This window comes from Molothrus ater, chromosome 15 (genome assembly GCF_012460135.2).
Source record: "Molothrus ater isolate BHLD 08-10-18 breed brown headed cowbird chromosome 15, BPBGC_Mater_1.1, whole genome shotgun sequence".
NCBI lineage: Eukaryota > Metazoa > Chordata > Aves > Passeriformes > Icteridae > Molothrus > Molothrus ater.
Window position 1 is genome coordinate 11,003,581 of NC_050492.2, and position 27,263 is coordinate 11,030,843.

Here is a 27,263-nt window from a genome sequence, read left to right on the forward strand (position 1 = left end):
AAAATCCATTCCACTCCAATCAATTTCAAGTTTTTTTCATTCATTTTTCATGCCAACACCTACATTTCCATTAACTGGAAGCCATGGTGGTAACTGAAACTTTATGTTTTGAAAGAAGTAATCTATACATCAAATATACATCATTGGTTACAGAAAACATTCTGCTTCAACCTAGGAAGAACCAAGTAAGTAAGTAAAACATAAGTAAGAAAAATACAGTAAATAAGACAGACTGCTCAAATCTTTTATGTATACATATTTATTTGTAATTTTACAGTGGCTTTAGTACTGTTTTACAATAACGTTTTTGGAAAGGAAAAAAAAACAAACCAAAAAGCTTCAGAACAAGGTTTTAACTAGAACTACAGAACTAGTTATTGACAGTTTTCCTTATGAAATTCTAGTTTCCTAAAGAGTAACAGTCCAAAAAACCAATGAAGCATGACTGCTGTCCATAAAAACAAAACCAAAACAAACAAACCCAAAAAAACTTTCTAGTCATCCTGAAACCAAAGTCCAGCATCAGACAAAATAGCCACTGCATTGAGAGGAATATGTTCCTATTGCACAAGCACTGAGAATGAGATATGACAATCAAAGCCTAATTCCATAGGCAGAAGAGGCCACATGTATCTATAGTTAGACTTCAAAGCACATCTTTCTTCTGAAATGATATACCAGACTAGAACTAATGTTAAGGCCATAAAACCAGAACACTGTAACAATGATAGGGCTTGATGCTACTTTTGGTGACATTTGGTAAACAGAAGGTGGGGAAGAGGACACCAAACCAACAGCTGATTCTGAGGGGAGGTAAAACTTGAAGGCATTCAAAAGAAATTCTCAAAGAACTACATTTTGTTTTGAGTCATTGGATAAAACTGGATTTCATAACTAATCACTTAATGAGCCTATTACACTCTTTAATAGCTTGTGTTCTGTAATACATTAAATAATATATTTTCTGGAATTTACATTTAATTTGTATGAAAACAGTTAATTATTTCTTCTTGTTATTCCCTCTTTAAAATAGATGAAGATTTGTATAATCTCTATAAATTATCTTAACAACCAGGTAAGGCTTCAATGTACTGAGTTAACTGCACACAGGTATCTCTAATTTGCTCTTAATTAGACATCTTAAACTGCTAAAACCACCTGGGGAACCACGTTGTGATTTAAGAAAGGGATAGTCAGGTATTGCTGTCTGTTCTAATTGTGTTCATTTGATTAGTGTATAAAACACCTGAAAGCAATGGCTCCAAAGAAGCAGTAGCTACCATGGAAGTTTAAACATTTTACTTTAGGAAAATCTGGGAATCTGATGGAGCTGAAAATGCACATTAGTCATTTTATAAAGTTTGGCTTGCTACCAGTTAAGAAAATATAGGTATCAAAAACAGACAAATACAGTGCTAACCATCTGTTACATTTTCTTTTAAAAAATTAGCACCAATTTAAGCATCTGAATTCATAGAAAATGTGACACACTTGGGTTTTCAAAAAAAGGTTTTCCCCATTAGAAGACAAGACAACAGCACACGCTCAGGGGTACAAGGAGCTCTCTGATCAGCCACAAACACAATCTCTGCTTCAGGCAGCCAGCACCAAATGCTCTTTGCACCTGACTCCTTCCTCCCCTGCTTCTGTTATTTCCTAAGGAGTCTGAGGGGTGCTGAGCCACTGCCCAGCAGGGGAAGAAACACAGGACAGGCTCAAGCACACCCCATACATCCCAGGGCTTTGGTGTCTGAGCACTGCAGAGCAGGGACAGAGATCTGCTGGCCTGGCCTCAGCACAGCACATACAACTTCATGATGCATAGCCAAGAGTTAAGAAAAGGGTTTTTTTTTTGTTTAAAAAAAGAATCCCAGTGCTCACAGCGAGCTGCCCTTGCTGCAGGAACAGACATTGCTGTGTCTTTATTTAATAGATGGCCAGGTAGTCACATTGCCAATCAAGTCACCCACTCAGAAGGTATTTCTCAAATGATCTCTTACCATGTGTTGAATTTCAGCCCCCAAAAGGTTTCTGATTTCTAATCTCTGAAAACAGGTTTAAAGAAACATGCTGATCAAATCTGTCAGAATAGCAAAGGCTACAACCAAAATTTGAACACATTAAGCATGTTATGTCATTCCTTTTCACACCATATATGGTTGTATTTAGAAGAATCCTAAAGTGCTTCAAACCCAGCAATTAATAAAATTGATTTCTTTTGTGCAAAACTGCAAGCACCTTTTAAAAAAATAAGCAGCATCATCACTGAATAAACTTAACTATTTAAATGTATTTTCTCTATTTTGCTTTGAATTCTTGGACCAAAATGATTTGCCATGTTTTCAACAACAAATTGTAGAAGAGTGCATTTTATTAGTTTAATTTTATACTGGACATCTTATACACATGTGAAATAGAGGACCCAGGAAATTTATATCCACAAAGCAACACTGTGGGATTGAAATCCAACAACTGAAATTTTAGCTGCAAAAATAATCATTTTATAAAACACAAACAAAAGAAGAATGGTTATCTCTCCAATTTCCTCCAAAGCTAAGATGAGAAAAGATGGTTTACTTAAAACATTATTTTAGCCCCAGACATTATTTTAGCATGCAGAGTGGGCAAAAACCACACTGATTTGACAACTTGTGTAAGAAGCTTTTAGAACACCACTCATGTAAAAGACCATAAAATATGTAAAATAATGAACCAGAATACACTTTTTTATCATATTTCAACATGTTAAAAAAAATAATTCAAGAAACTCTGAAAAAGCAAAGAAATTACTATATTCATTATAGAACTCAAGTCCAAATTCTGCATCTGGATGCAGGTGTCCCTGGATCAAAACCAGTTTTGAGCAGGAATGACACAACACACATCCCAGGAAAGAATCTGCTTCCCAGAATATGGTCTCACTAAGGTTTAGCATCAAGCCCTGCTAGAATCCATGTGACACATGTAGAACATGCAGACAAATGCAGTTCAGCACTTAGCCCAAACACTCTGTGCTGCTGCAAGGCTGAACCCATGCTCCTCAAGGACCACAAAGGTCTGTCTGTCTGTCTGCACCTGGAGCTGTGACCTCCCAGCTGGAGGGTGGCCCTTGTGACAACACAAGGCTCACCCACCCTGTCCTTGGAGACTCCATGTCAGCTGTGTTTGGAATAGCTAAATCCTACTTCATTCATAAAATTATAATTTTAAGCAAAGTGATTTAGCATTTAAGGTCCTTCCTTTAAGAAAGAAAAATTAAACATATGGAATAATTTTTTTTCTTTTAATTAATTTGGAATAAACACATATGCTCTGTTAGGATGTAAAAAAGACAAAACCTCTTTCAAGAGCCCTCTGGTTCCTAACAGCTTTTGAAACTCTCCAACCAACTAGTTAATTTCTAGTCAAGGTTGAGTTTTTCATTATTTTGACAAGAAAATGCAAGCCCTTGCTGGAAACATTACAAAACTTCAAAGGCTGTTTGCAAACTGTAGTTTCCAGTCCTAAGACTAGTTTAGTTTGTATGATCCATGCAGACAAAGCCTTACTTTTGACATTCATTTCTTGTCTTTTTCCATAAAGACCTAGACTTGTCATATCACAGGATTTCCTCAAAGTACAGGCTGCTTACCCAGATTGCAAAATGCCAAGCTTCTCTTTCTAAAGGCTTTTTTTGAGGAAAAATGATATGAGCACAGATGAAATGAACTGTTTAAAACATACTCCATTTCTGCAATGCCATTCAGCTACTCAGTGTTCAGATGTTTAACAAGTTTCTGGTAAAGTATCTATTGACAGCCAAAGATCCCTTTCTTTTTCAGGTGAGCAGTTAAGATTACAGATTGTATCTATGCTGACCAACATTTATTTTAGTCATAGTTCATAAATTGTCTATGTATGCTGCAGTAGTGTTAACACTATACAAAGTCTCTCAAAGGAAAGTAACATTCATGTTTACAAAACTGAGCTGTTTTCTTAATATATATGTATACACACACATATTCTTAATTTTTAAATACATATAAATATTTATAAATGCCAAAGTGCAAAAACACGGTCAATTGCATCACTTTACATACATAATTTTAGTACTAGGAGTAAAAGTGATTATATTGCACACCAAACTCTCCTATTTTTTAAACCCCTGTCAAGTTACACCGGATTTTGTTTTCCATCAGTGAGGAGGTTCTCGTGGCATTGACCACCATGTCACCAACCTGGCACTAATGTCCCCTGCAGTGAGGAGCAGTGACAGGGGAGGAGCTGCATGCAGTGCACATGAGCACACTGGGACAGCCTGGGAACTGCAGCATGCACCTGCCTGGCTTTGCTGGGGATTGTCTGCATTGGTGTCCTCTGGAGATCCATGTGCATTTGCACTATGGTTTCGGATTAAACTGGAGTCAAAATCCACAATATTCACAGATAGTTCATGCATGCTCTGAAGGAATTCTGTAATTAAGCTTCAATGTATGCCATAGCAAGAAGACATAAAAAAAAATTAGGTATGAGACAGCTTTTCCTACAAGATTTACAAATAAACTCATTTAATCTCAAGGTTGGGCTTTCTTTTCTTGTTCCAAGAGTATATTATCAAGCTCACAGTATGTACTAGGAGAAGGACAGATACCCGTTCAAGTCATGAAGACAGAACAGTATTGTTAAAAACATTTAAAGACAATTTGAATCACAGAATAATTTAGGTTGGAATAGACCTGGAAGTCATCTGGTCCAACCCTCTGTTGTGCTGAGCAGCCCAAGTCCAACAGGAAAAATTCAACTCTGTGAGTATTTAAATCACATGTGGAAAAAGCAACATATCTTTAAGTCTTCTAAAGTAGAAACTGTTAAAATGAACATAGTACAGTGCAATTTCAGCTAAAAAATTTAAGTCTTGAAAAATGAAATTCAGCAGATGAATCACTAATTGTTCATTGTTAATAGGTGTCTTCAGCTATTTTAACTTACACAAATAACATGGACTAAAAAAAGCAAAAGAACAGCCAAGTGTACTGCTCTGCTATATGGTAAATAGGTATTTTAAAATGTTTTTCCAGTGACAAGAATGCACTAAAAATATTTCACATATACTGTCAGTATCCAAAGATATAATTATCCATAGGCTGAAAACCAAACAAGCAACAAATATCTCGCAATTCAATTTAAGAGAACTTTAAAAATCAGATGTGCCAGAATACAATTCTGAAGCTAACATTAACTACCTTGTTAATTTTTTTTATCTTCTGGGATACTAAAATCTTGGTATTTTTACTACAGCAAATTAAGCTATTAAAAAGGGGCAAAATTTTAATAAAAAATCAACATTTGCATAAGGAGAAAGTGCTGCTTTTCGAGTCATAAGGCTTGGAACAGTGGACAATTGTGTTTTACATGAGAAGTATGTCAGTAATGCAGTGCCTCTCTGGGCCAGTGTATTTTACAGGTTCTATTTATATATTCAAGGCAAGAGTATCTGATCAACAGCTAAATATAGTGCCTCTATGAAAGTGGTGTTTTACCTCAACTTGTCCACGTCTATTACAGTTCTATAGCTCAGTCACACACATGCACACAGAGATCCTTTAGCAAATTTCACACCTGTGCACCCCAACGTGACCGTGCACAAGTCACAAGTGTGTGTTACAAAGCAATTTAAGCCCTACCCTACTGCAAATGCATTTTTGAATTCAACAGATTGTGCAATGTAACAGGCAATTTTGTATTATCTGATCCTGAAAACTGTATTGACAAATCTGTATGGAAACAGCAAATAACCTCCTCATCTTGTCTGACACTGCATTTAGAAAATTTGTATTAAATATGTCTTTCTTCTCACTACAAATAGACTTTCCTAAGGTGAGAATGGAGCTAAGCTCTGTTACCTAAATGCTTAATTTACAAGTGACTCAGAACTACTGTACTTTTATTTCTTTAATTACTCACTAGATAGAATGGACCCATTAAAAAAATGGAAAACATTTATGCAGCTTTTTGAGGCTGCAAGTATCTCCAAGTCATCTCTCCTTTTATCAGAACTTGCAGTGAATGAAGAGCATCACAGATAAAACTTCTTTTCTGTTTATCTTTGTTAAAGGATGAATATCACAAGCTACAAAATACAGAACATTTTAGCACACTCTCCTCTTCTAAACAGGCACTGCTGCACAGAAAAGTCATTCATCCTTCCTCAAGATTTATTTAAGCCACTGTATCTTCTGTCCACATTTAAAAGACTGAAAAAGACACTCAGGTGAAATACAAAGTAATGGCTTTATGCTTTAAATTTCATGTTTATCTCTTCTACAAGAAGAGAGAATTACTGAAAAGTGAAGATAGAAAGGGTTTGATTAAAAGAAAAAAAAAGTGCAATGTGGAAGAAAAACTGCCCTTTAAACATAGTACTGAGAGCATTCCACATGTGAGCTCACACTTACACACAACACTCTGGTCGTTAAATAAAGCAAACTGCCACAGTCACACAGTAAAAGAAACTTCATAGGGACTATACATTCAAAAACCCACTGATGAGCAATACTGCACTAAATGTAAACAACCATGTGTCACAGAAGCCTGCCAGCTGGGACTGGTGATTGATGAAGCCACTTAAGAGGAGTTATTGGCTAAAAGTCTATTATAACTGCTCACCTGAAATAGGCTGAAACAAAGAAAAGCCTGTAATAGTGTCTAAATTTAATTTTTTTTGTTCTTTAGACATTGATTTGCTTCCATTCTACAACATTAAGCAGGCAATTTCATAACAACTGAGTAAAAAAAACAACAGGCATTACTTTAGCAGAACATGCAGAACATGGAGTTTTTCTACTTGGTTCCATTAACTTACAAGCAATTCAGGCCCAATGGAAATTAGAGTTCTTTTCCAGAGTCAGGTCTGCAATCACAGCTGATCATCGACATCCTTCCAGGGGTCCTGTCAAGGCATCCAGGCTGCTGTCTGTGTCTGAGGCCAATGTTTGCTCTGTTGACATGGATGAAATGTCATTGATAGATGATGACTGGGAAGGACTGGTGTTGCTATTCACTGCTGCATCTGTGCTAAGAAAACCAAACATAATAAAATCTGAGGCAAGACAATATTACAGTCACAAATAACCATGCTTCTGGGCTGTGAGCAGCACTTTCCCCACAGAAATCCTTAGAAAATCAAGGAATTAATAAAAAAGGAGAAAAGCAAGCAGTAAGGGCCCTAGCACTCAAAAGCCAAGGTGACCTTTTAAGAGATTTTTATTTTTCTCCCTCTCTCTGGAGGGAAGGAAGAAAAGACTAACAATGCATAGTGTGAATAGTGACCTGAGTGTCAAGAAATCTAACAGATACAGTTAATAAGAGACAGTACAATATTCTGATTACTGAGCTGTGAGAACAGCAGCAAACACAAGGATTCAATCATGGGCACGAACCCAGCACTGTTAAGTATCCTGAGGGAGCCCTAAAGCTGTTTAACCCTGAGGAAAGGGGTTCATGCTGAGCCTGGGAGCAGCACTCAGCACAGTTACCTGAGCTCGAGGGGAGCTCACTGCTGCTGATCATTTCATTTGATGACTGAGCCCTCTGGGGACAAGGCAGCTCAGTGAAGTTTTTCTACAAGTTCAGACCAATTAAAAAGCAGAGTACAGGGATCTCCAAAGGCAGATCAGTCTCAAGAGCCCCCAACAACAAAAGCTTTGCCTACCTGGATTACTGAGCAGATTTCCTCATTCACAGGGCTATGTGTGACAGTTACAGAACTAATGAAACAATGACTAACCTGAGGGCTGATCTTTTACCACACCATTCTTGCTCCTTTCTTCCCAATCCATAACTTCTTTGTATATTAATTCTTGCAAGAGAACAGTGGACAAAAGCAAAAATAGACAGGAAAAAGCACTGTAAGATCACAGAGGATTTGTGAACAAGCCTCATTTGTATCAAGGTACAAGGAAATGGTTCAGGGTCAGTCTGAAAGTAGAACTACAGAGGTATTTATTTGCCATTTGGATTCAAAATCTGATTTTATGTAAACCTCTCTGGAAATTTGACTTTGATAACAAAAAATTATACACAAATACTTATTCTTGAAGAACCATCTCCAAGGGTGAACTGAGGAAAGTCTGGATATTTTGAAGAAGGTTAAACAGTTAAAATGTTGTATGAAGACCCCCATTTACTAGTCAAGGACAACTTAGGATGCAGTCACCTGAACAACACCCAGGAAAATCCAGAGCTATAACTTAAATCACAGAAGCTTGTGTGTGCACCCACAGTCTTAATGCAATTTAGATAACAATATCTAAGTAGGTTAAGGACTCTTCAATTCTGAGTAACAATGTTTACAAATGCATTCAATTACATTTAGTGGATTCATTTTACTTTTCCACCTTGCAGTAATCAAAGATGATTTGAAGCATACTTACCTGTGTAGGCATGCCCTAAGGATAACAAATGTATAGATCAGCCAGAATCAATATCTGAAATTTATAATGCTGTTTTACAAAAGCAAGCAGCTTTCAAAGTAGTCATAAAAGATGTCTATTACCCTTGGTCTTGTGATGGCAGATGTTAAAATTTTAACTGCCTCACCATTTAATGGTTTTGACTCAAACTGTAAGGTGAAATTGATCTTAATACTACAGTGCTGTTTATTCTTTTGTTTAAGTCAACAGTTTAATCTATTTGGTCAATAAATAAGCAATGAGATTGGAGAAAAAAACTACACCAAAGGACTCTCCTGCTATTTAGATTTCTAAAACAAATGAACTAGTAAATATTGTCAAGAGATATGGCTTAAACAATGCACACTGAGAAGAGGCATGTTTCTTTTTCAGAGAACTCTCTGTCAAGGAAAAAGCTCTATAGATTACAAGCACTTAAGAACAAAAAGGGAAGAAAAAAAAGACAACTGCAGCATTTTGTTGAACAGACTTCAGAATGTTCCATGTGTATATGAGCATTCACACACCTAGGTATGTATTCACTCCACACACAACCTGTTTCCATCACTGATTTCTTTTCCTGTTGCCACAGGCATTACTGCTTCTCTGGAATAGTGGGAATTATTTGGAATAGTCTGTTACACAATCCAGCACATGCTGCAGCCACTCACTAATAACACAAGATACTACAATAAATGTAATTTGTCAAGCTCACTCCTCACCTTTCCATTCTTCAATTGCATGTTCTCTTTCTTCCAATTGTGCATCATAGATTTGAGGTGGAGGCTACAAAGAAAAGAAAAGAAAAGTCTATAGTGCCTACTAAATCAGGTTAACACACCCAATCTTAATGAAAAAAATCTAAAAATGACGATTTTTTATCATTTTTTACCTTCACTTTTGGCAGGTTATTCCCTATACATCAAAGACATGTTCATTTTACAACTCCAGAATCTGCTTTTAAGTCCTGCCTCACACTGAAAGGCTGTTTGAAATTATCAACCAAAATTAAATGAATTGTAAAGCTTTACAGGGCCTTAGAGCAAGGCCCTGTTTCAAAAAGCCCAGGATTGCCACCAAATAGGCACCTCTTTCTGTAAGTAAAACGAAATATTAACAACCACTTTCAGAATTGTATCAGCTCCCCACCAGCAGCTGTCCTTCAGGTGATTCTGCCCCTCATGCTCATCTGAAGGCTTCCTGTGTGACTCCTGCTATCCAATGAGTTCAAGCATGCTCCTGACTAAAATTAAAGTTATTTTTAAAGTTATTGAATTGCGATCTTAGAAAATTTATTTTAATTGCAAACTTACAGCTTCTGCTTCAGCTGGATCATACCAGACAGTAATATAAGGATGACGTAAGGCTTCATCTACAGAAATTCTCTTGTCTGGATCTACTACAAGCATTTTTGACAATAAATCTCTAGCTTGGCTGGCTAGAAAGTAAAGGTGAAAAGAACACAAATGTAAAAGAGCTGTAGAATTTAATGTCTCACACAGGAAATAAATACTGGAAACACAGGACATGCACTGCAAAATTTCATTTCTGTTCTACAGAATATAGGAAGGTGGATTGTTGGTTTTGGTTTTTTTTAAATTTTCTCAGTAATTATCTAAAGATAAAATATAACCCACATGAGCTTTATGTACTTAGAACAAGATGATCAGTAATAAAAAGTATTACTTTTGGAGAACACTAAATTACAGACATTATTCAATGGATTAAAATTAAGAGAATTAAAGAGAATCCTGGGACAAAGAAAGAATATTTAGTAACTACTACTAAGATCTGAAAACTTGTCATAAATGAAAGAAACAGAAAGTATGCAGCTTTTAATGTTGACACCTACTGCAATAAGTATTTTAATTAGGCTTTAAATTAAGGGTGCTGCAGACATTTTAAATTAACTTCATAGGAAAACGGAGAGAAAAAACTCGCCTTACTTTTTAACTTGTCCCGATCAGATTCTGATGGAAATATCCAGTCTGGGAAGAGCTCTTCAAACTTAATACCAGGATATTTTGGCCTGTTTTCTACATAATTCCTCACTGTAGGCTGCAGTTTCTTCATGAAGTCTGCTGATGGTGTTCCTAATTGTTCAATAACTTTATTCCATTGATCAATATCTGCACCATATCTTTAGGAAAATCAGCTGAAGAATTTGAAGTCTGCACTCTAAAAAAATACCACTTAAAAATCTGAGAAGTTAACAGGAACTTGAACAGAGGACACAAAGAAGAACTTGACTGCAGCATCAGCAGTATTCTGAGCTGCCATGCAAAAAGCTACAAAATCTGAGCCTTATTTTTGTGTCAGTGTATTCTGAAGGACAGGCTGGAAGTGCTGCACAATGCATTATGCTTAAGTATCTTTTTCTAATTATAATATTTTTCTAGAATCCAAAAGAAGCTTTATTTGGCAGTTGTAGCCATAGCAAAACAACTCTAAGGTCAGAAAAGAAAGGCTGCCATGGAATCTTCTGAAGTGCAATGAAACATCAGGAACACTGAAAATTCTTGAAGCTAGAGAAAAACATAGAGAAAACCCTAAAGCACAAATGCATCCCACCCAAAGTAAGGAGTTTTGTACCTGTCTCCTAAGGAAATAAAACTTTGAGTTGGAGCATTTTGCAGGGCTGTAGTTGGATGGTTGGGGGCTTTTTTTGGTTGGTGTTTGGGTGGGGTTGATTTCTTTTTCTTTTTCAACTTCAGAAAAGGTCCAGAGGAGTTCTGAACAGGAAATCCATATTCCAGAATGTTCTATAGCAGGTTCTTTTGTTTATCAACCAACATACTCACAGATAACTCTGTTCTTATAATTCAAAATTTAAATATTTTGTAAGAATAGCATTTACAAGCCACAAATTGAAATTGGGCCTCATGTTTCTTCAGGACTGTTCCTTCTCCCCATCTCAAGTGAAGGCATTTTCCCCAGCCATGGTGACACTTGTTACAGAGATACCAGAGCCTGCTCTGAACCAGCCCAGCTGGACAAACAAAGCTCATTTATCACACTCAGGAGACACTGCATTAATATTCCTAACATTTAAGTCAACTCAGATCTATACTTGCCAGTTTTTCCTGATAAAAAGAATGTGCAATTCCAGCAGAGCCTGTCCATTGGCCTTGCAAAAAATTCATAGCTAAATTCACCATCTAGCACTTCAACCTATCCATTCTCATAGACAGACTATGCAACTAAACAATAAATATGCTGTACTTTGAATTAAGATGTATTTAAAAAACACTGAGGTGCTTCTATTTCAGTTAGTGTGTCGAGAACACAATATGAATATATGTATAGTCACTGCTCCATGCTAAGACTTTAGACTTCTGATACAAAGATTGAAAATTTTATTTGTTTATTGAATGCATTCCAATGGAAAAGCTATATTAAAATCAAAATTCAGAACTGATATTGTTAACTGTCATGCTAAAACAAAGCACAAAGAGAAAATTAACATACATTAGGAAATTTTGTTCCTAGCTGAGAAACTGATTTGTGTGAGAGCTCCACCAATCTAGATTCAAGAAGATGCTTTTCCTTTGAGTAACAGCAGCCTAGTTAAACAGATAATCAAATTAGAGTCCAGTTTATTGAGGCCTCAGAAGACTGCAGGGAAGGGCAGAAAACTTAGTGACCCATCCCACTTTAGAGGTAAAAACAAGCAAAAAACAATATTTCACTTTCAAAGTGCTTTACAGATGGTGAAAGTTGAAAAAATACTCCATGTAGGATGGACTTAAAATAAGCCTCTTAGCAGAAATGCAAGTGGGATTTCAGTATAAAGCAGGCAGAGTAAGCTCTGTGACTGACCTGGCAGCCTTCACACAAAGCCACTCTCCCCACTCCTGAGACTTCAGGGTCAGAAGGGACCAGGCATTTAATCCATGCCAAGTCTATTTGCCTTGAGGGACTCTGGAAGAAAAGCTGAAAACAGAGTCCTTCCTACAATCACAACAAAGCATGATTTTTCCCAAGAAAGCACAAATACCCCTCGTGCTTTTTGCATTGGTCAGGCCATCAGCTTCCTTCTCCATATGGGCAGAAAGAACACCAAAACCACATGGCTGCTGCCAGGCTTTTCCACCATGTCACCTTAGGTGCCTGCATTCCCTGGTTTCTCTCCATTTCTATTTCCAACAGCAGCTGGCAGTAACTCAGGCCTCCCCAGCAGAGCCTGGAGCAGGGTCTGTGCATCCATCACCCTGGCAACACAGAGCACTTCACTCCACCCAGAGCACTGCTGCAGCATCCCAGAAATTCCCATCCACCATCTGGGAAAGTACAAATTATTGAATCTAAGAGCAGATTTTCCTGAAGAGAGTCAAGGGCAAGCATTGGGCAATATGCTGAGCTTGGCTCCCTCCTCTAAATGCCCAAATACTAAGACATTTTAAAATTTAACTTAAAGAAAGCAACCAAAGAAAAGAAACCCCAAACACAATCAACAAAAGGAATGTTTCATGGCCATGCACAGCAGCACTGCCCAGAAATCATCCTGCCAAGACAATCCTGCAGCTGAAGGTGACAACCTGACCCACCCAGGAAAGGCCTCCACAACACAAACAGTTGCCAGTATCTCACATGAAAGAGAACTGAAACTCTTCCAAGAAGGAAAAATCCCTGTAAGCACAGCTATGCACTTCCCTATCAGGGAGGAGACTCCTTGAAACATAGACTGGTAGAGCTCCAGTGGCCCTGACAGAACCACAAATGATAACCTGAATATTCAACAAGCACGAACAAAATTTCCTTCATTTATTCATGAACAAATCAAAACAGCCCATGCTAACAACATGCAGGTGAAACACACATAACATCCATGAAGAATTGTGTTAGGTTGGTCTGAAGGCTTCAAAAGGTAAAATAATAAATATAGAAAGGAAGAAAGGTAGAAAATAAAGAGACTTATTTAATGTTTAATCATTTTACTACCAAATAATGTATGATCAACTGTTGAAGATTAGTGTCATGAAAGTTAGCATTAAAATTGGAAATCCTCCTCTATAAGATACACAAGTATCTGTGAACAGGCACCTGATGTTTTAGTGGTGGTTGCTCCTTGCTGATGAGCAAAAATATTATGTTGGCTTCAAAACCTTGGAGCACAATTCTGAAGACAGAGTGCCCCATCCCTGGAGGGGTTCAAGGCCAGGCTGGATGGGGTTTGAAGCAACCTGGGATAGTGAAAGGTGTAGGGGGGTTGGAATGAGATGGTTTTTAAGGCCCCTTCCAACCCAAATGGTTCTCAGATTAAGGTTCTATGAAATCTTGGTTAAAAATATTGGAAGGAGAAATGAAAGAACAACTGTCTTATAGAAGAAGTCAGTCCAAAATTAAATTTTCATAAAATGGGAAAAAAAAGAACTTCCAGAAAGTTTTTCTTTTTATGCTAAATAATAATAAAAAAAGATCTCATGCAGTGTGCTGGCCATTAGGTCACCTTTGCCCAGCAAGCCCTATAATAAACAAGAAAAAAATCTGATTAAAACTCAAAAAATTGTGCAAAAAAAAAAAAAAATTAGTCTACTGTTCAAACAAATAATCAGCAAAATCCATGCATAGTTAAGAAGTAACTTTGTAGGCTTTTGCTTAAAACACTTATCTACAAAGAACAAGAGTAAAAAATAAGTTATTTTCTATTTTCCAAACCTAGCAGTATCTGTCTTTTAAACTACAAAAGCTGGAGCTCATAACACATTGGATTCAACCACTATAAATTACATGAAATATACTCTACTACGAAAATAAAATGGAAAGCTCAACAACTTGGTTAATGACACTAATTTCAAAGAGTACAGTGGATCTAGTAAAACATAATTAAATGTTTTGCTAACATTATTAATTGTTTATGCTTTTATACAGTTCTAAAGAATTGTGTTTCTGTTGAAGTGGAATGGGACTCAAGGATGACTAGGGAAGGATACGATCAGTGCCTTGGAATATCACACAACCTTTCACCAATTCTCCCATGATGCACCCAACTGACCAGATATCAACTGAAAATAAAAGTGAAATGATCAAATTATGGAGTATCATGAACAAATGTGAGGAAAACAAACAAAACCATCTGCATCTACAGTAAAACACAACAATGTGGAAAACCAAACTGTTCACATGAATTTTCAATCATATCAACACCGAGTGTTCCTGAAGTTTATATTTTGTAAAACATAGTCAGTGTTTACACTCTGGAAACCACCATGAAGAAGGATACAATCTCTTCCTGGGAACAGGACTTTATGGAGGACCATTTCTGCCATAATGCACCCAACAGACCAGATATCCACTATCATATGTTAGGTGCAACAAGGACAAAAGATTAAAGAGATTTTTTTTTTTAATACCACAATTATTTATTTGAAAGCTCACACTGTATTCCTACAGTCCTGCAGATAATTTATTTTTGTCCCAACCAGAACAAGCTTTGCTGAAGTTCTGATTCACATCAGCACTTGCTGTACAACAAGCTGCCTTCTGCACTAAATAAAATGTTTTTATCATTATCAAGGGCCCAGCAAGGTCCCACAAGTCCCTTGTTTTACACACCCAAAATTACAGACACTCAAAACCATCCACAAGCCCTTGTGATGAAGAGCATACAAGTCCAGTGGTAGTAAAAATCAGCAGGTAAATCCCTCAATAATGGAAGGAAATTCCTTGGGAGCAATTTTGTTGGCTGAATGTTCAGTATATTACAGCTGTGCTAGTTTTCATAATGTAACACCCAGCCTCTCTGAGCATCAAGCAGACTTAAGAGAATATTAGACATGGTTTATGGTAGGGATCTGCAATGTATTTTAATAATCAGAGAGGCATAAGGGGACACATTGTTAAAAGAAGATGTTTCAGAATAAAATTACATTGATTAAAGGGTTTATTATTCATATATTGACTTTTGGGTTCAGATTTTTTTAATACCAGCCTCAATAGTTTTTCTTAGAGTAAAAAACATGGCAAAAAGATAATGGTGAATATATGACAAGATATAACTAGAGCAGGGGAGAGGGAGCAGTTAATGTTAAATGAGGAAAAGCATACAGAAAACTATCATACTTTCAATAAAAAAATTACACTGTAATAATTTTCATTTCCAGTACCATGATTAGAATACTTTAACAAACTTGAAAGGGGGAAAGCAGCCCTCCCTCCTCTTTTTACAGTAGTTATGTTCCAAGAGAGACATACTTTAGACAGGAGATTTAAACATTACTCCAGCAGCTTACCATTCTCTTTGTAGCCCATTCCCAGGATAACCTCTGGTGCTCTGTAATATCGAGTTACCACATATGGAGTCATCATGAAGTTAGTACATGCTGTTCTTGCCAGTCCAAAATCAAGGATTTTTAGTGTGCAATCTGATTTTACTACTATGTTGCTGGGTTTCAAATCCTAACAAGAAATTACTTCAGTTAAGGAAGGATTAACATACAGAATAATACCCACACACCTCCCCCTCCACAATCAGGATAAGCCAAAAAGTAACTTTAATAACAACTGCATTTCCCTGCCCTGGTGTATGTGCTTATTTATACAACCCCCTCCCTTCCTCCCTGTTTCATAAAAACTGTGTTCACAAAGAGTATTGTGAATGATCTACTACTACCTACTCTGTGGATGATACCAGCTGAGTGGAGATGCTTGATCCCACATAACATTTGGTAAAGAAGATAAGACATTCTTTCATGATCCAATTCCATATGAATAACCTGGCACAAATTCGCATCCATCAGCTCCATAACCAAATATCTAAAGCACAAAAAAGAAAGTATTAAAAGAACTCAAGTCTTATTTTTTATAGGTTTAAGTTTAGCATACGAGATATTTAAGAAAAATCAGCTCTGCTAACCTAAGTGTCAAAAAACCAATGATAAAAAAACCCATGCATGATCATAGTCACAAAGTAAAATTATCTATTCAAAAAGTCCTACCATTACAAATTAACTGTTCAATTAATTAATTGAATTATTCCATCACAAAAATTAAAATTCTACTAGTTTTATAAACAGTAATACAGAGAATAATTCTATATTTATGCATCATGAAAAACTAAGACTGAGTGAAGTTGATGTAGAGATTGCAGATAATGCAACATAAATGCTCTCTTTCACTGTATTTTACTCTAAAAAATAAGAAAATTAGGATAACCACAGAGAAAACTAAGAATGATAAAATAATTTGCAGTTGTCAATTACTTACCCTCTTCAGACACAAACACTCCCTCATTAGCCCAAGCAGCCTATCCACCAACCACAACAGCACATTCACTGGAACCTAGGATATCCCACCAAATGGCCATGAATCCTTTCTAGACCAATTGATAATGCTTGAATAAAAAAGAAATATTTTCAGTTCTGAATTGAGGCCAAAATACTGTTGTGCTGATGTGGCTGGTACAGTAAAAAATTGCTCTCATGTTATCCAGACCAAGTTACTATCCTGAGGTGATCCATGGAGCTGCTGAAGGACCAGAGCAATGGGCAAGCAAAGTGTGGTAGACTGATGATAAAAGGTAAATATCTCTTTTTCCCTGCCCACTTCAGCTTTTAGCTACTCTTGATTTTCAAAGCATGAAGTCTGTAGGATACTGGAAATCCAACTCTAAAGCTTAGACCAGTATTTGTCAGAGAAAATGAAAAAACATTTAGTACTTACACATCCTGAAATTCTTCTAGTGACTTCTGTGGTGTAAATACATTTAATAAACTAATAATCTACAAAACAAAAAACAAAACATTAGGAGAAACTTCTGCTTTAATTCACAAAACTCCACTACTGCAGAAGTTACTATGCAAAATAAAGTGCACACTGTCACTATATACACAATTTGAATGTTACTTGGCTGCACTTAATTCACATATGCTGAAAAACTGCCAGTTCAGAAATAGTTCCAAACTGCAGCATGTGTGCCAAGGGAACCAAGACAGAACAAAATCTTTTTTTTTAAAGTTATATGACACTCTCTAGCTCCCTCCCCAGTGTCTGAAATATATCCCACTTTCCCCCATAAATAATAATCTCTTATTTTAAATCACATGCTGTGCAAGGAATTTTAACCAAGGCTATCCAACACCACGTGCACAGAGGTGTCCCACACCATCCCATTAAACTTAGATTATGATGTACTATTTCCAGAACTGCTAAAATTGCTCTACTGCCATCTTTAATAACCACCTTGCTTTTATTCTGCTACATCTGGGCCTCACCAAAAGCTTACTTAAAAAGCAGCCCTGAAAGGCTAATTGACAGCAGGAAGTTTGAGATTTGACTGCACAACTTCAATGAGCAGCAATGTTTCAGTTCATGTTAGTACCAGCACACAGCAGTCACATAAACCTGATATTCTTGTATTTGAACAATGAAGTATTGACATCATGGCTCACTTTAGAGAGTTGGTATGTTCCATAGCATTTCAATTTTGTAGACAGTGCTGTACCCCTGAAAACTTGAGCACTTAAACACTGTATTTAATAAAAATCTTGCCTAAGCTCAGAAGACTTAAATACAGTGAAGTTACAATGGTCAAATCCACAAACAACCCCAGTGCCAACAAGCTGTGCTGCACATGGCTGAAAAAGGGCAAATGCAACAGAGCAAGGCCTGGTCCCTGACACTGATGGCAGCAGAAACCTCCTCCCCTTGGTACTTCAGACCCCAAGGAGCTCACCCAAAAACTGAGCCATACATTGTGGAGAACTGCAGTGCCCACAGCAAATCTTTCCAGCCCTTCACTATTTCCATTCCTATGGTTACTAACAGCAAGTGAGAGAGCAAATGCTGAGCTTTTGAGATAAGGCAGAGTAAGGAGAGCAACACAAAGGCCGACTCACATTTTTGTGATTGACGCACTTTAAAAGAACGAGCTCTCTGTAGGCCCTCTTGGCGTGGGTTTGGTTCTGAAAAGGACGACTCAGCTTCTTCACAGCAACATTGATTCCAAGCACTGTATCAAATGCAGCACTAGAAGTGTTCAAAGACAAACAAGTTGAAGTCTGTTTGAGGGAGAGGGGGGGCAAAGGGAGGCAGAAGTGAGGAAGGAAAAGAAATTAAGATTTAAGACAAAGTGTATCTGCTAGCCTGTTGGTACTACACCTAATTTTAATTCAGAAAAGAAACATCCTTTAAAAACTACACAACCTTTAATAAATACAAGTAAGTCAAACAGAAGCACTGACATTCATCAGAGGTCTTCCCGCTCTCCTTTTTGTCTTTACACTTGAAACTGCTGACTCAAGACTCACGCCCAAAATTGCAAGATCTAAAAATATTTTAGGCTTGTTTAAAATCAAGAAGCATTGCAGCTGCCTAATCTGTATATTTGGAATACTTTTTGGATACTTTTGCTGACTGACAATCATTTACTATTTGCAGCAGAAATTTCTCTCAGCTAAAGGAGAGACAAAACTTGTCTCCATGATCCCTTCTGCAGGGATCAATATTCTCCTGCACATGAATAGTTTGCAAAGATAAAAAATTGTAGTGCCTAGCAGAAAATTACATTCATAATTGCTTCTGGATGGAAAAAAATGCATTGAATTGAGAAATAAGGAAAACTCAGACTGAAGGGAGGAATACAAGAATTTAAAAGTGATCATCACCATTAAATTTACCCTGGTTTTCACTTGCCTTTCTTCCTTCCCTCTGCAGTTTGAGGTCAAATTTACACTTGCTTTAATAGCTGAAAGAATCTAAAGCTAAAGTATCTGTATAAATGAAACAAGACTAAAGTGGGAATAGTCTTCATTAGTAACACAGACTACTTGGCAAAATAGATGTGAATTCCCAGCACATGCTACTCAGGAGTTCCAGTCTTTAAACAGTTTCAATTTTAAAAAAGGATTCCCACATTACCCTATTTCTATTTGATGTTACTTTCATAGGGTAGGAAAGAATTCTCATTCACATTTTTTCCAAGCACATTTAAGCTCTTTGTGAGCTCCTTTTCTATCTCATCAAGTTCTATGTGACATCAGACTTAAAAGGGCCATCACACTACAGTACTCTAACAAAAAGTACAGCTTCCCTGTAAGTACAACAATACTCAAATTCTATCAAGTTTCCCAGCATAAAGTCACTGCTTTCCCTCCTGGAAAAAGGCCACAAAGCAGGGTTCACCCAGGAGATGTGTTTTCTTGGGACATGCTTCCTAATTTGAACCAATGTGCCACTTAACTAAAGACTTGCTAGCATTTGTTTCAGCTGACTTCTGTGAAGTGCACAAGTCATTGCTGAATGTTACAGTAAGTCTCTGATTTAAACCCTGTATGCCTGTGCAAAAGGAAACAGAGTGGGAGGAAAGCAACTGGCCAGGCAGTTGGAGAAATTATTTTCCTCCTAAACATAAACATGAAAGCACTGATATTTCAGTATTCACCCAAAAGATGTTACATATAAATTAATTTTTATATGTTAATGCCTTTAATGTTTAATGACTTCCATATGTTGATGATTATACCTGTGAATTAGTATCAAATCAGTAACCAAGAGGGTCTGCATGAATTAGCTGTAAATCACAGGGCAGCAGCAGACAGAGGAATAATTTTAGGGGAAGTGTCCCTGTGTGATGTGAGAAATCAGATGTATGACAAGCCTTAGTTTAAGCACATATGAAGAACTCCACCTGAACCTCTTATTTTGGAGATTGACTAGAAAATTTAGGAAATCAAGGACAAGAAAGGAAAAAAAAAGATGCCAGGAAGTTAAAGACAAAAGTTATTTTGATTCAGTCCAAAATAGATTACCAGACTTCAGATGCATTAATACTGAGGAACAAAGAAGTGCAGTAAGTTAAATATGTTTACTTTGTACATAAATTACAAATTATATATCCAGTTTCTCTCCTGGCCTTGTGAGATAGAAATATCCTGTACATAAAAACTGACTTACTTTTTCATCTTCCTCGAGCTCTCATTTACTATTTTTCCTAAGTATATATTTTTAAAACTACTTATTATCCTATATTTTAATATCAAAGTTAATACTACATGGAGCAATACCAATGGAGTTTCCCATTAACATAATGAGAAAAAAAGCACAAATTTAGACCTCTCCTAGCTAAAGTGACACAGGTGGTATTAAAAATTCCTCATAGAATAAATTAAATCCAGACAGAAAACTCCAGAAAAACTTCTCCTATTTTTTATATTAAACACAGGATGATAAAAAAGCCATTATATCTGTGTGTCACCCTAATGTCCTGACAATTTTTTCAGCCAAACATAGCGGGATAGCACTCATCTTACACTGAGTTTTCTACAAAAAACTAGGAAGTAAAATGTATCTTTCCCTTGCATAAAGATTTTAGGAGAAACTAAGATGTTGCACCTTGTTCAACTTGAGGTATTTCACAGTGAAATGAAAATTCATGCAATGTTTCACTCTGTTGTTCCATAAATCAAGTAGTTTCAAAACAAGTGAATAAATGGAATAATTTCCTCTTCCTCCCAACACGATGACCTTAACACTATCTGCATTTCATTCTGAAGCAGAGATCCAAAGTAATTTGGCTTAAAAATGCTCTGTTTCTAATGAAAGGAGAAACACTTCCAAGCACCCCCAATTCCTGCATGCCATCTCAACCAAGCATAACACTGAGAACACAGACACCTGGAAAATGTCAGTACTATGCTAAATCATTCCCAAATCCTAATGACCAAGACCTAGGACCCCCCTCATCACTCAACCCACCAAAGAAGAATGAAATATGGTGTTTTCATTTTGTTTGTCACCTATCAGCAAGGCAAGGGGGTAGCTAAAAATTTTAAAATTAGGGCCTGGTCTCACAGAAATGCACTGTTTTTCTACTTATATAACTTATTATGGTTATGGAAAGGCCAAGAAGACATGGGCAGGTGCTGTTAAGGAGTTATTCACAGTACATGAGTCATCAATCACACTTATTCTGCAGATTTTATAGATGAAGATAAGCTGCAGGCTGGATTCAGAGCACAAACAGCCCACCATGTGTTGTGATGAAGTCAATATCACTGAGTTCCTGGGTACATCTGTTTGATCCCCTGTTTATGGAATGAAAACCCACATCAATAAACATTTCTGCTGTTACCAAGTAAGTTTTGCCCAACAAAATATGGGCTGGCACTAAATTGTGCAGAATGGATTGCTGCAGTCTAAAAAACATTTGAAAGTGTTTACCTTTAGCTGGCCCAGAGGTGTGGTGCCATACAAGAGACTAAGGTTCAGGATCAGCCTAAAGACTCCCACGTCCTGGGCCAGTGCAGGCTGGACACAAAGCTGGGGTGACACACCAAGGGACAGCCGGCCAGCCCAGCCCCTCACACAGCATCCCTTTCTGGTTAATCCATGGAGTGACAATGACACTGATCTGCCTCATCCTGCCAGTTAATGGCAAGGCACTGCATTGATGGCTCCTAGAAATGGACAGGAGTGATTGGGAATAAAAGAGGGGGAAGAAAGGGGGCCATGATGAAGAAACGAGTAAAACCCAGAATCTCTCACCATTGTCATACCTTACACTGCAATATCACAACTACAAGGGCAATGGGAGAACTAGAAACAGAAATCAAGTGATTAATGAGAAAGGAAGAAATTTGTTGACCATTCTAATTTATGCAGTTAACCAAATATTAATTTTCCCTAAAAACAGAACAAAAAAGTACAATTGTACATGAACTATAGCAAGCAGTTGGTTTAGAATTTATTTAGTCCATAACCCTGTAACAAAGGAATGTATTATCAGTGTTTTATGTTCTGGTACTTCTATCAGAAACACATGCAAACTTTGCTTTATATTTATAGCTTTTAATATTTAAATAAAGTATTTATTACTCACCAAACAATGCCCTGTGCCCCTGATCCTATGGGCTTCAATTGCTGGTAACGTTTTAGCACAGTGAATGTTGAATCTGCAACTTGAACACTGTAAAATTGACTATCACATTTACTGTCAGTCATGGTGTAGTGTCATGTAGTTTTCTCTCTCAGGGACCTGGCAAGATTTTCAAGATCTTAAAAAAAAAAAAAAAAGAAAAAAATGTTCAATATCTCACTAATTTCCAGCAGACAAGATGGGAAATATTATACATATTTTAATACATATGAATTTTTCAACAGCACACCATTAAACATTCATTCATAAACAAACATTCTTTCAGTTTTGTGCATTACCACTGCTAATGAAATATACTTGCAGACAGACAGCAATTACAGCTTTTACAGCTTCAAGGGAATGCACGTTCCTACTCCAATCCCTCAAACAAAAAGCATCTAAGTAAACATCTCTAAAAACAAAACCACCCAAGTACAACCCTCAACTCCTTGAAGACTACTCCATAACTCAGAACTACTGCTATGTGCTAGGGCTGTACTAATCTCTGTATTACAGAAAAAAAATCAAAAAGTATGTTATTCAAACACTGGGAACAAAGATAAAAGTTACAACATACATTCATGGAGTCCACGGACAGAAGGAAACAGGGTTTTAATAAAAGACTTAATTAAAACAGCAAAACAAGTTTAAAACAAAACTAACCCCCAAATCCCTGTGGCTACTGCAATTTCTCCAACAATCCCTTCAGCCTTGTTCAGTAGGAAATTTCAAGGAGGGCTCTGCCAGGCAACCCTTCCCTAATCCAGACCTATAACAACACATTCTCCTTCCCATTTTATACACACCACAACACCCTGCACTACCAGCCAGTGTCCTTGTAGTACTACAGAATGAGACTTTTGTGCTACAGTTTAGAAGAGACTTTCCTGACACAATAGAGAGTAAGTTAAATTCATCTGTCAAGAATGAATAAGAGGAAAGTAATTACATCAGAGAGCAGAGTAATGGACTCAACCTCTTTAGCTCTGAGTGCTATAGTAACAAGAGCACAGACCAACAGTTTTCCTGGGTGTCCATCCCTCTTCCAAACCTTACAAGTAAATTACCTCAGTAATTACTGAAGAGCTCTCTAACAAAATTTCCCCTTCATAATTTCACATTCACTATGACAGATAGTGCCATTAGAGCCCCGAGTGATTTGCACAGGCAAATCTCTTCAAACTTGTTCCTTAAAACAGGAAATGCAAGCAGCCCCTTCCCCGGAGCAGCTGTGCTCTGGGCTGCCTGCTTTGGTTTCTAAAGGCACAGTTTGTCTCTCTCTTCAATGGCCCCACCGAGTGTCTGTGAGCCAATGCAAAACAAAAAAGCTTCAAGGGCAACCCAGACACCCACCCTAGAAGGGCACAAAGCCACACAAATAACTTTTGGTTGCTTTAAGAATTAGAATTTGGATTTCTGTCTTCCTCAGTGCATGTAGGAGGGAGCAGCATCTTTTCCATGTTTTAAGTCAGCTGACAAACTCAAGGAATCTGCAATAAAATAAATGGAATACCTCCAAATCCTAGCAAAGACTGAGTTTAAACCAAACTGTAATAGTCTTAAGAGATTCTCAAGAAATGTCTAGAGTCCCTTTTACCTTCTAGTTTCTCAAAATCTACGCAGCATTTTAAGAGGCAGACATTCAACTGGGTCATCTCCAGCAGCAATTTAGGCAGTCAGTTTATTTGACATTTCCTCTTAGAAGCTTTAGAAAAAAAGCAGGGGAAAAAGGATCAGCAAAGGGAAAATGTGTGCTACCAACTTTCTGCTCTGTCACAGGGAGAAAAAGGAAGAAAATGGTATCTCCTACACAATAATATTGAAGGCAGTCAGATGCAGCTGCACAGCCAGCCAGCACTAACATGGGACCACAGGATGCCTCAAGGGCAGCTCCAGACTTTCCCAGTACATCCCACTCTTCTTTCCAGCCCTGTTCATTACTCTAAAGCTATGCACTCTGAGGTACCACGTGTTCTGGTGAACAGCTCCTGAGCACCTATGGTATTTTCACTGAATCTTCAAAATTTTAGGAAAAGTACAGCTGGAAGGTCAAGATCCTCCCTCTGCAAGGACTTAGAGACAAAACCAAAAAAAGTACAGATTTTGCATAAACTAGGTATCAAGCTACAGGATATCAACTTGTTAGCTACACAAGAACAATGCTGTACCTCTTCAGGAGTTAATGAAACACTTTTCTGTAAAAGGGATAAAGAAAAATGCGAAAACAAAATTATTCTGATCCTGAAAAACCTCTCCCTTTAAGAATCATTGTCTGCACAAAGCCACCTTTCAAAAATCACTTGGAAATGAACATAAGCTCCTTAGAAAAGCCCCAAAAAGAGAAATGGGTTATCAGAACACACAAGTTTTATATATTTCAACACATTTGCAATTCTCTGTGCAAAGCAGCTCTCCATGAGTCTTGACTTTCAGTAGGGCTTCAAGAGCCCCCAAATAAAAATAGATTTCCTGTTGTGCAAGTAAGAAATATATCTGTGAAATAAGTTTCTTAGTATTTACCTGTTATTCTCCTACTAGAAAAACAACCAACACACCAAGCCTGCCAGTAGTAGGCTTATACACAATTTCAGTGAGAAATCTTTAGAAGCTGAAAGCAACTGCACTATAGAATACATCCTGCATTAAACAGTCACTTCCCTAAAATACATTTATGAAAATGGCAACTTATTATTAACCAGATTTGTCTGGATATCTTCAAGTCAAAAGCTTATGAAACAGATTGGGAACACATTCCCAGGGTTGTTTTGGTTACAGAAATGTTATTACTGAAAACGAAACACAAGAACAGCACGAAGCTTGGCTTGTTTTTAAGTCTTAAGCTAAAATTCTACTGCTGACAATATTAGCAGTGAATACACACACACACACACACGTATTTATGAAAACATATGGCAATTCCATGCAGCGAATCTCCCCCTATTCTCTTATGCACCTCTGCAAAACCATTTGTAATTCAGGGTGTGCCCTTTTAAGGGCTATCATCCAATAGTATCAAGGGTTTTTTTTAATCTTTACAGCAGTATATATCAAAAGGAAAGAGTCCAACTACAAAATCACAGTGAGTTACACCTCGCTCCTCTACTGCCAACCTTTAGAACGAAAGTGTAGCCAAGCACTAGCTGAGTAACGCCGAAGGATTACAGCAGTTTAAAGGTAGTTTACAACTGGAAACTCTTGGAAAGCAGATTTTTTTCTTTGAGCAACCCACACTACTACTGACCAAACAAAGATTTCACCACTACCTGTTACAGTCTCATTCAGCTATTACACACAAACGCAAACACTGAAAGGATCTCAGCACTCTGCCAGGGCAAGCTGGTGTAAAGAGAGAAAAAGTTTAAACATGCATGTGCTGTAAGCAATTTCGCTGCTCATGTAAGAAGCGAGCATGAAGAGTCTTCTTACATCTTTCCAAAAACTTCTGCTAAGCAATCGCTTCGGCTCCGGAGAGCCCGAGCTGGCCGCGGCCGCAGCCGCAGCGCTCGGTCCCGCTGCCCTCCCGGGACGGGGCTCTGGGGCCGCCGAGCGCGGGCCGGCCGCGCACGGGCACCGGCGGGGCCGGCACGGAGCGACAGGGGAGCGGGACGGGCAGAGGCGGCTCCGCAGGGCCGGCACTGCGGCACGGGCAGGGCGGGGGGCTCGGCCGGAGCAGGAAGGGCCCGGCCCCGCCGCTCCCCCGCGTCCCTCCGGCGCGGCCGGGCCCGGGCAGCGGCCCGCGGGGCGCCCCGGCTCTGCCCGCGCCGCGGGACGAGCCGAGCACTCCGTCCCGCCCCGGCTCCAGCCCCGCCGCCCCAGCACGCCCCTCGCGGCCGCCCCCTCACCTGGGTCGGACGCCGCGGGACCGGCCCCGGCCGCCGCCTCCCGCTGCCCCAGCCACAATGGCCTCCCGGTGCTCCGCACGGCGCCGCCCCTGTCTGACAGCCGCCGCGGCCAATCGCAGCCCCCACCGGAGGAGCTCAGCCAATCGAATATGGGGGCGGGACTTGCTGGCCGCTATATAAGGGAGGGCGCTGAAGGCCCGCAGTGACGGGGCAGTTCGGCCCCCGCCCCCAGCGTGGCGGAGTTGTGTGACGTCATCGTGCGATGTCGTGACGTCATGAGAGTTGTTATGTCATTGCCTGACGTCAGCCTGTCACGATAGTCGTGATGTCACCTCACAGCAGTACCATGTCACGACGGGCTGTGGCGCCAGTCCTGCTGCCGGCTCCTCACAGCTCCGGCAGGTGGGAGAAGCCCTCAGGTGAGGCAAAAGGCCCCACAGGGGCACGGTGACATCACACAGGGGCAGCCTGGCACCGTGGCACAGCACAGCAGGGCACAACACCACACAGCACAGCACAGCAGGGCACAGCGCAGCACCACACAGCACAGCACCACACAGGCACAGCACAGCACCACACACCACAGCACAGCAGGCCCTGGCCCACCGGTTCTGCACAGCCCCTCCGCCTGGCTTCCCTCAGCTCTTCCAGAGCCATGGCTCAGGAGGGAAGGAATTTATTCTCTCCCCAAGCTATTTTCAAGCCCACGCAAAAATCATAAGCCTTCTCTCCATTACACACCCCCCGCCCTGACACGAGGACTGCTTGTTTTTAAAACAGGTGCTGCCTAAAAATAAACTCAATTTGCCACCTCTCCTAGGACTGATGAGAGCTTTCATTTCTGTGATTTCTGTTCTCACAGATTAATTTAGAAAAATGCACCTGTAATTTTTTAATAAATCACTTTAATGTCACATATAGACTAGATTACCTTAATATGCTTTGATAGTTCCACTTTTTAATATGAAGGGAATATTAATTTTAGATCAAGAGTAAAAGAGGCCTTTTCATCACTTTCCAAAACATGTTAGATACAGAGTTACACGTTCTTGGCATTTAGGTCAGATTAGTACTATATTTTATGTTACAATTTTGGTTTTATTATGTGGTAATAAAAAGTACTGGGGCGGTTTCCAGTAA

At 38.6% G+C, this 27,263-nt stretch overlaps 2 protein-coding genes across 5 annotated transcripts; one reads left to right on the top strand and one right to left on the bottom strand.

Moving 5' to 3' along the window:
• Positions 1 to 241: 241 nt before the first annotated feature.
• Positions 242 to 26,206, bottom strand: MAPK9 (mitogen-activated protein kinase 9). Of its 4 annotated transcripts, none has more exons than XM_036391424.1 (12): positions 26,124 to 26,206; positions 22,246 to 22,420; positions 18,266 to 18,395; positions 17,091 to 17,149; positions 16,046 to 16,184; positions 15,662 to 15,827; positions 14,363 to 14,434; positions 10,376 to 10,558; positions 9,743 to 9,867; positions 9,152 to 9,215; positions 7,766 to 7,837; positions 242 to 7,048 (listed from the first exon to the last, which is right to left on the bottom strand). In XM_036391424.1, the coding sequence occupies exons 2-12, from the start codon at positions 22,365 to 22,367 to the stop codon at positions 6,906 to 6,908; spliced, it is 1,275 nt and encodes a 424-aa protein (XP_036247317.1). In that variant the 5' UTR covers positions 22,368 to 22,420; positions 26,124 to 26,206; the 3' UTR covers positions 242 to 6,905. The 4 variants fall into 4 exon arrangements, with proteins under 4 accessions (XP_036247317.1, XP_036247315.1, XP_036247316.1 ...); XM_036391422.1 differs by lacking the exon at positions 14,363 to 14,434 and adding an exon at positions 14,653 to 14,724; XM_036391423.2 differs by lacking the exons at positions 14,363 to 14,434; positions 26,124 to 26,206 and adding exons at positions 14,653 to 14,724; positions 25,708 to 25,779.
• On the top strand, positions 25,691 to 26,329 carry LOC118692206 (spidroin-2-like). Its single transcript, XM_036391876.1, has one exon. The coding sequence runs from the start codon at positions 25,691 to 25,693 to the stop codon at positions 26,327 to 26,329; it is 639 nt and encodes a 212-aa protein (XP_036247769.1).
• Positions 26,330 to 27,263: the final 934 nt, after the last annotated feature.